Genomic DNA, 9,721 nt, shown 5'->3' on the forward strand with positions numbered 1-9,721 from the left:
TTTAGTTGGTAGTGTTTTTTAAATTACCGCTTTAATTTCATTGCCTATTATTGAATTATTCAGGATTTTAAGTCTTCTAGGTTCCATTTTGTTAATTTATACATATATAGGAATCTGTTTCTTCTGAGTTCAATTTATTGGCATACAGATTTGTGCAATATTTGCTTATAGTCTTATGGATTTGGGTGGTGTTCATTTTTTCACTTCTAATTACACAGATTTATGTCTTTTCTTTAATATTCTTGGTAAACTTGGCTATTATATCAAAGAATCGGGCCTTCAATTAATTCTTTGTATTTTTGTTTGTTTTGTTTCTGTCTCTATTTCATTTATGTCTGCTCTGATTTTTTTATAATTTATTCCTTGGTACTAGCTCTGGATTTGAATTTTTCTTGTTTTTCAAGGACTTTAAAATGCATCATTACAGCTGGGTGTGGAATACGTGCCTGTAATCCCAGCACTCAGCAGGCTGAGACAAGAGGATCACCACAAATGTAAGACCATCCTAGGCTGCATACTGAGTTCAAGGCCAGCCTGAACTACATAGCAAGATCTTATAAAAACAAAAACAGAAAGCAATGGGGTGAATCTTTCTTAGTCCTCTTTTAGAAGGACATTAATTCATTCATGAAGGTTCATTTTAAAAGGGCCCACTTCTAAATACCATCACCTTGGGGGTTAGAATTGCAAGATAATGGATCTGGGGGAGGTGGACAAACATTCAGACCATGGCAGCTGGGATGGCCTGTCTTCTCAATGCTTCTATCCACGGTCTCTGAAGTGTCCCAAGTGTGCCATACAGATAGGTATGTCACCATCCTGGCTCATCACTGTAGACAGAAGCCACCAAGAGCAGCCTAGTTAGAAAGTTTTGTTGAACCACATTGAAAGTGATCATTTGTTTAATGAGGGTCAATCCCGTCTGAACCAATGAAGTGCCCTCCTACTGAAGTTTGATCCTTGAGTGCTGGTCTAGTTAGTAGTGATAGTGGAAACAGAAATACAGGAAAAATAAAAAAGATTGAGTGGTTGAGTCTTGGGGATGCCAAAGCATTAAGAGTAAGAATCAACAAACACCTTTTAAGCAGTGATAAAACAACCTAGCAACTAGGGCTGAACTGGATGCCAAATAAAATTTGAGTTTCCAAATTTCATTCCAGGTCTGTCAGATACTATGCTTCTCTCTCGTTTTTAAAAAAGATAATTTTACTCAAATCTGGGTCAACTGTTAACTGTTTGTCCAGGCATCCTCCCGGTCTGCTACCTTTCTTTATTTAATGTAGAAAATTGTCCTAGAATACTTAGTAAGAACATGAACTACTTAGATAAAAGAACATCAATAAACTTCAAGAAACCAGGCATGGTGACGCATGCCTACAATCCCAGCACTTGGGAGGCTGAGGCAGGAGGATTGCTGTGAGTTCAAGACCAGCCTGGGCTACATAGTGAATTCCAGGTGAGTCTCAACTACATAGTGAAACAAAATAAAAACAAAATACTCAGCAAAATGAAGTAAGGCAAAAGAGATTGGAGGATTAGTGACACATATAAGGATTATTTATAAAGGGTTATCAGCAAGGTTAAAAATTTAAGATTTGGAAAATAAAAGTAATCCTTTTCAAAAAGGAATAAATGTTTTAAGTGATTTCATAATGTTAAGGTCAAATCAGAATTTAAATAATTGCCAGGCCTGTTGGCACAAGCCTAAAATTCTAGAACACTAGGAAGTTGAGGCAGGATGATTAAAATTTTTAATGTTACCCTGGGTAATTTAGTGATTTAGCAAGACTCATCTCAAAATTTCAAAAAAAAAGAGCTGGACATCATGGCACACACTTGTAATTCCAGTATTTGGAAGGCTGAAGGAAGATCTCTCCACTTCAAAAAGTAAGATTAGTATTGCTCTGGGTGCAGATAAGTAAACAGGCACCTGTACTGCGACTTCTATTTTTTGTTTGTTTGTTTTTGTTTTTTGAGACAGGGTCTCACTATGTAGTTGAGAATGACCTGGAACTCACTATGTAGCTCAGGCTGGTCTCGAACTCACAGTGATCCTCCTGCCTCAGCCTCCCAAGTGCTGGGATTACAGGCGTGCGCCACCACACCCAGCATGACTTCTAATTTTTATTAGATCCTTAATATGTATGATCTTGCTAAGGCTATGAATCTCAGGCTCTCAGTACTTTTTCTGACATCCCTCTTTCCTATTCTTTCTCCTCCATAGGAAGTGTGGAAATCTAAACTACTTTTCATATTTGGGCTCTACATCCCCAAACTAATAGCAAAGTTACTTTCTTTCGGCTATCAGACATCTTAACACTCATTATTTCTTCATTGCATTTGAATAGGCTTCTTTTTTTCAACCCAGTCAGTGAGCAACAACACCCCAAGGTAGAGCACATAATCCCAGGAAGTAGCTATGCAGACAGAAACCTCCACTCCCTCAGCACTACATGAAGAATTATGGAGATATGTCTCTCTCAAGTGGAAGTAAGGCAGGAAGTAGGATATGGCTAAGACTGGCAGAGAAGTTAGTATGACCTATTAATCTCAGGATACATGAGCAGAACAGTTTCCAAAGCCCTGCATGTAGACTTCCCCTGAGAACTCCAGCACCCGGTTTTCAATAGGATGGCCTAGACCTGACATCAGCCTAAAGAGTGATTTGAAAAGAACAGTCAACACTGAGCACTTTGCTACTGTGTTCTCATAGTTGCCAGATCTCTCTTATAGTGCATACTTTTTTACTTTTACTTGGCATAAATTTACTCTGCATCGCCCGTTTCTCTTCCTATCTTTAGTAGATGTAAAACCTCATTACTGTTTGCACTTGCCTTGCTCAATTCTTTGTTCAGGACAGAAAGAACCTAGAAATCACCTATAGTAGACTCCAAAACCCAGTAACACCCTGAGATAACACAGCACCCTATCAGTTACTGCTGTCAATCACAGAGATTCAGAGAAAGTACTTGGGCTGAAGTACATATCCTTTAAATTCCAAAAGCCTGATTTATCTAGGCAGCAGTTGCTATAGCTGTTCTATATGCTATCACTTTTGTGCAGTGCTTTTACTTTTCTGTCACCCCAGCACCATTTTCTGACTGTGCCTTACTTTTCTGAGCATGGACTTCTGTGAGCACAACTTGCTGTGATCTTCTATAAATGCAGCTGCTTTGCCACTTGCTACTGAGTGTACACTTGGCAATTCTTTCCTTGTCAAACACGAGTCTGGAACACATCTGCCAGTTCCACGGTAACAGTCCTGACTCCCATTTATCATAGCAGCAAGGCTCCCTCCCTTCCCCTTTCCTTCTTTCCTTTCCCTCCCTTCCTTTTTTGACTTTTGAGAGAGGGTCTCCCTATGTTGCCCAGGCTGGCCTTGAACTCACCATCCTTATGCCTCAGCCTCCCAAGCAGCTAAGAGTCATGACTGGCGGGTAAGGCAACCTTGTAGGAAGGAGCACCATGCCAAGGGTGCCATGGGCACCAACAGCCTCTGCAATGAAAGTTTGGAACCGGAACCAAAAACAACAAAGAGAAGAATGACCTCACTCTATCTACCTCCCCCAAATTCCTCAAGGCAATTACCCAGCCCCTTTCCTTTAAATTCTTTGTTTTTCCCGTACTCTACAGTAACTCCCCTTCAGACTCAGCCCACTGGCCAGCACACCAGTATTAAAGAAATAAGCTTCACTTCTCACACAATGTCTGCCCTGGGTTCTCTCTCCTCTGTCTGTTTCTCTAATGTACTGGGATAATAAGCATGTGCCACTATGGCAGATATAAGCCTACCTTTTTTTTGAGACGGAGTCTTGCTATATAGATTAGGCTAGACTTGAACTCATTATAGAGCTCAGGCCAGTCTCAAACTTGCATTGATCCTCCTGCCTCAGCCTCCCTAATTCTTACAGTAGAGATTCCAGGGTCTCACATGAAGCCTATCCTTCTGGTATAAATAATAAATTATATACCATGCATCAACTCCAGCATTCACACAACAGGTACCCACAAATAGGTGTCTTTGACCAAGGTCCCACTGACCTGGCAACCAATTAGCAGCTCTCTAAAGGTTAAACAATTCTTCAAGGCAGTGTGATATCATGCCCAGAAAGCTAAGTCTAAGACCTTGGGATATAGTCAAAAGAGACCTACATGAGGCCTCAGGAGTCAAACTAATTTAGTTCCTGATTCATGGTGTGACTCTTGGGCAAATTACTTTATCTAAGAGCGAACCTATTTGTATGCACAGGAAAGGATTTCAGTAAGAATCAAATGACACACTTGGAATGCCAGCACTTGGGAGCAGAAAGATTGCCTTGAGGCTAGCCTGAACTACATAGCAAATTTGAAGCCAGCCTGGACTATATAGTGAGCCCAAGCCAGCCTGAACTACGTATTATGACTAAGACCCTGTCTCAAAAAAAAACCCCAAAAAACCAAAAAAACAAAAATATATTACATAAAATAATGGAGTGCCTGAAAAAGTAGAGAATCTTACAAAAGAACAATTTACCCTCACTTCAGAGGTTCTACATTCTCTCCTCACTCCTCCCCCATTGAGCCCAAAGCCTTTGCACTGAACTACACCCCCAGCCCTTTTCTATTTTACAATTTTGATAGGGTCCTAGTATTGAGCCCAAAGCCTTTGCACTGAACTACACCCCCAGCCCTTTTCTATTTTACAATTTTGATAATCATAATTTTTTGATAAATCATAATTTACTCAGGGTGGGTTTGAATTTTCTGTGAGATTATAGGTTGGTGCCCAACGTGGGGCTCGGGCATACTAGATAAATACTGAAGTTGCGGGTAAGGATCCCTGCCGTGGTAATATCTTAAGTCAGGAACAGCTGGTACAGGCCACCTTGGTAAAGGCATTGTTAAAGACCAGGGAATGAAAGTTTCCAAAGAACATTTCATCACCTTCTAGGAGACTGTTCTTACATCATCTCCTTGGATGGAGGGTGCAGATGTTGTGACAGACGCTGAGCTCTGGGAACATGCAATACATAACTCACAGCGTGCTGCAAAACATGGGGAGATCTGCTTTCTGTTGGATTTTTTTCCCTATCATTTCAGCAATTATTCAGTAGTGATTATTCAGTGTCTTGATCCTCACACTATTAAGGCGTCCAAGGCGTTTCCTGCCCAAATGCCAACTGAAAAAGAGCCTCAAAGTTGCCCCAAAGATGGCATCCAGGAACCTCTTGGGAAAGATGGCATGGACAAATTCTCTCTTCCACCTTCTTCTTCTCCTGAAGCATCAGCCCCTCCCTCCAATTCTCCACTTCCTGCCGCTGATGCACCTCTGCCAAAAACCACTCATCACAGGAAACATCACAGATTCCTGGGCCCAAGATGGCGGCCCCCACCACGGATGCCACCATCTTACCGGTCTCCTGATTCTTCTGATCCCTCATCTGAGAGTGAATCTTCTAGTGATGAGGAGTCTCACTTAAATAAGGCTTTCTTTCAGAATATGTTGAAAAAGACTAAAATAGGGACCTGACCCTTCAAAGCTTATCCAGTTACACTGGGCGCCGTGGGTCCCCCACTCCCCCAAGGTTTGGAAGGACTTCCATAACGCAGATGAAGACCACAGACCTCAAAGCCCTTTGTGCACAAGCGATGAGTATGGCACCGCCTGAAACTACCAAAGCCATTATGGCCCAATGATGGTTGTTCTCCTGTGTGCAGCACTCACTGCCAATTCGTAATGAGCTACTTCTCCCTCTTCAAACACACAAGTATGGGCTCTTGTTCCTAACCTATAGCTACCCTGTCTCTTCCTTTGGAAACTTTTCACAACCTGTAATTTCCACCTCATAAAACTCCACTGTTTCCCCAAATTCAGTGTGTTTTACAAATAACTTCTCCACACAGGATTGCTTGTTACTCCAAAGACGTGACTCGTGAGGGCCAGGAGGAGTGCTGTTGACTCTGTATGATGCCCTCTATTCCAGGAAGGTCCCCAATCTCCTTTCAACTTCCGACAGTACCTATTTGCACTGGGTCTGTCCAAGCTAATATGGTCCTGCCTCCATATTCCCGGTCTTTGATACCTGTCGTTCTTCTGTTCTGCTGTTGTTGCATCCCCCCACCTATTATTTTCATTATACCCCAAAAGTTACTATGCTCCCCTTTTCTGCCTGCCTCCCATCCCTCTTCTTTTTTATTCTGGCTAATTCTAGCCTTAATGATAATGTGCAAGTGTGTATTATTCCCTGCATCAACCCCTCATTGTTTCCCCTTAATTCTACCTGGTATTTTTATATTGGCAGGAACCCACCAGCAGTTTGGATCCCAGTTAACTTAACTGAGGAATGGAAAGGGCAGCGACCCCCCTCTTCGATTTGCTGCTCCACCCCTGCTGCCGTAAACGTGATTTAGTCATTTCAGCCATTGTTGCCATCATAACATCCACTGTTGCTTCAGTATCTGAGGCCTCCAGAGCTGCAGTTACGCTCCGCAATCAAGTTGCCACCACTACAGTTGTTAATAATTTGGCTCACAATACCTCCCTGGCTCTCAGACAGTCAGCAACACATCTTCTTGATGTCCGAACAGCCGTGCTTTCCTTACAGACTCAGAAGGATATGGTATGGGAAGAATTACAATTGTTACAAAGATTTTTAGTAGGTGTCATGTCAACTTCCCAGACATTTGTGTAACTCCATACCCCTGTAAAAATTGTAATCATTATAAAAACTTGTCACAATATATATGGAAGACTTGGGATCCCTTGTTCAAACAACATCTCTTAGAATTAACCCATACTATTGTTCAAATTGATACTCAGGCATTAGATGTTATCTCAATGGATAATATTTGGAAAACCCTGTGGGATGGTATTTTGGCTGGATGGACACAAATAAGTGTTTGGGTGAGAGGCTGATTCTTTCTTTGCCCTATGTCTTGACAGTCTTGGGAATAATTTTGTTATTGTTTGTTTTAAAAATTAAACATCTGGCTCAAAGAAGATATGGCCAGACTCACAAAAATGTGGTCATCTTGGCCAAGGCTCTGGAGTCAAAGACAAAAGGGGGAACTATGGGAGAAGTTCAAGCCTGGCTGGACCAGGTGTGCAGCACTCCTGACTTCTGAGCAAACTCAAAGACCTCTCTGAGGCTGAGCTAACTCACCTAAGTGCATAGAGGCTCGGTCTAACAGGCTGTACCTCCGCCCCCAGTCCATGACTCCCTCACCGTGCCCAAGAAAAATCACCTCACCATGTCTAGCCAATAAGATATCACCCAATGTTCTCCACTAATGTATGGATCTGCATAACCTATAAGAAAGTGCCATGTAATCAAATGCTACTCCCATGCTCTTCCCTCGTGGTTGTCTGCACGTAAGCTATATAAGCCTGTGCATTTCCTAAGTAAAGTGGAAGCGTTCCAGAAACCTCCCCGGGAGTCTGCCTGGTGATTCTGCACCTTACCCTCCCAGTCCAAGCTCCTGAACCAAACTCTGCAGACCAAACAGCGGACAACAATAGGTATGTGCTACCATGCCTAGCTTTGCCCATTTCTTTTCACTAATTCTGGCCAGGCCATTCCCAGAGCATTCTAAATTAAATTAAATTTATAGGTCTCAGTATATTATATACCTAAATATACCAATAAAATTAATAAATTTAAAAAATTTATAGTTCTGAGGATTTGAATTAAGTTTTGTATGATCTTTTCTGGCTCTGGGACTGTATGATTCTCTCACTGAATGAACAGGAGTGCTTACCATGTACTGAGTGCCACAGACACAAAACTGAGTAAAATCTAGCAAGATTGATAAAGTCCAGCAAGTGATCACAGTGTAATGTAAAGTTTATAAAAAGTTACTGAGATCCACTATTCTGGATATTCAACTTCATTACCAATTATACAACTTTTTTTTTCTTTTTTTTTGAGACCGGGTCTCACTATGTAGTGAGACTGACCTGGAACTCAGGCTGGTCTCGAACTCACAGTAATCCTCCTGCCTCAACCTCCCAAGTGCTGGGATTACAGGCATGCACCACCACTCCGGGCTCTATACATGTTTTTAAATACCAACTGGTCACCACTACAAAGCTGTAAAACACTGGTTCTGAGAAGCGGAAGATTATTGTGCTTACAAAACCTGGTAAAAAAATAAAAATTGACAATCTAGCGTGGCAGGTAGTACAGACCATGTTAAACTCTGTTCTTTCAGCTGCTAAATTACTGCCTGATCTTTTGACAAGTTCTTTAGCCTCAGTGAGTCTCAATTTTCTCCCTGGTAAAAGCCGTTTAAAAGGTACAGCACCTATTCGTTAAGAGTTATTATGAGATTTAAATGAAATAATCTACGTTGAAGACCAGTTCCTGGAACAAGGTTTGATGGGTGGCTACAAGTGTTTTGTGAGAGCAGTTGGGGAAGTTGAGGGGTAACCCAGGGTTCGCTAATAAAAAATTCAGAGCAGTTTCACTTTCTCCCTTTGCCAGGAAAGCATCTGCTGCTTCAAGTCGCTGTAGGCTGTGAGATCCTAGTTCTCAATCCCTTAAGAACCAAGACGGTAATAATCCTAATGCCTGTTACGGATTTATGGAGAACTTTTTGTATATTAAACTGCCAGTTCACTCATTAATGGTCCTTGTTGGGTTCTTACTCAGATCTCTAGTACTAGTGAACAGTGTTGCTGAACCGAGTAAATGAAAAAAAAAGGGGGGGCACACTTTACTAAATATCGTATACATATTTAGTATTTTAGTATTTAAATGTAGGCTGATCACGACTGTTAGGGAAAAAATTCTTACAACTTCTTTTAAATCTTTTTTTTTCCTGCTGGAGTTAAAACGGATACTTCCTCAAGGTCAACAGCTGAGCAGGCATCCGTGACCCTGATGTTTCCCAATTCCTCCTCCTGCCTCTCCTACCTTCCCCCACAGAGACGAATCGGACCGAGCGCGGCCCAGCCAGGCGCAGTGCCCCGGAGAGGCGGGAGCAGGGTAGGCGGGGCCTAAACTGAACTTCATTGTTCGCGGGGCCGACTCTTCCCGAAAGAACCCGTTGGCAGCGCCTGCGCAGTACGCGCTCTTTGTGCCAGGCTGCAGCAAGCCGCTTGTTTGTGTGTGATTCTCCCCAGGCCATGGAGGTGGAGCCCGAGGGGCGTGGCCTCCATCGTCACACACGGATTGGGCTTCTGCAGGGAGGAGGGCGGGCCTGGGGCGGAGCCTCTGATAACAACACTCCGAACCCGGACCAGGGCTATTTGTTGCTGCGCCGCCTCCGCTCGAGTCATGAACCGCGCTCCTCTGTGGCTCTCAGCAGTAACCGCCGCCGTCCGGTGATCACGGGCTTCACTTCCTTTTCTTCCTGCCGAGCCTCCCGACTCCTAGCACTATGACTGTCGTTTCTGTCCCGCAGCGGGAGCCGCTCGTCTTGAGCGGCCGTCTTGCGCCGCTTGGCTTTTCTGCCCGCGGTTACTTCGGGGCCCTCCCGATGGTGACCACAGCTCCGCCGCCTGTACCCCGGATCCCGGACCCCCGGGCGCTGCCCCCGACTCTCTTCCTCCCTCACTTCTTGGGGGGAGACGGCCCCTGCCTGGTCCCCCAGCCTCGCGCCCCAGCAGCAGCTCTGCCCCACTGCAGTCCAACCGTGGCGGGAGGCGCCCCGCGGGCAGCACCGAAGAAGAGGCGGAAGAAGAAGGTGCGAACCAGCCCGGCGGGGCAGCTTCCCAGTCGCTTCCATCAGTATCAGCAGC

The 9,721-nt window shown here is 43.7% G+C and overlaps 1 protein-coding gene and 1 long non-coding RNA gene across 2 annotated transcripts in view; both read left to right on the plus strand.

Moving 5' to 3' along the window:
- LOC117286016 overlaps window positions 1-7,934 on the plus strand; it is a 94,150-nt gene extending 86,216 nt beyond the window's left edge. Inside the window, exon 5 of the long non-coding RNA XR_004517145.1 lies at window positions 6,282-7,934. This is a non-coding gene — a long non-coding RNA (uncharacterized LOC117286016). The remainder of the gene's footprint in view (window positions 1-6,281) is intronic.
- A 1,287-nt stretch (window positions 7,935-9,221) lies between these two features.
- The window catches only part of Pnrc1 (proline rich nuclear receptor coactivator 1), a 3,509-nt gene continuing 3,009 nt past the window's right edge, over window positions 9,222-9,721 (plus strand). Inside the window, exon 1 of the mRNA XM_033763174.1 lies at window positions 9,222-9,719. Coding sequence (XP_033619065.1) covers window positions 9,361-9,719 — 359 coding nt within the window. The 5' untranslated portion in view covers window positions 9,222-9,360. The remainder of the gene's footprint in view (window positions 9,720-9,721) is intronic.

Source organism: Fukomys damarensis, unplaced genomic scaffold (assembly GCF_012274545.1).
Source record: "Fukomys damarensis isolate Sample0158 unplaced genomic scaffold, DMR_v1.0_HiC HiC_scaffold_14, whole genome shotgun sequence".
Classification (NCBI taxonomy): Eukaryota; Metazoa; Chordata; class Mammalia; order Rodentia; family Bathyergidae; genus Fukomys; species Fukomys damarensis.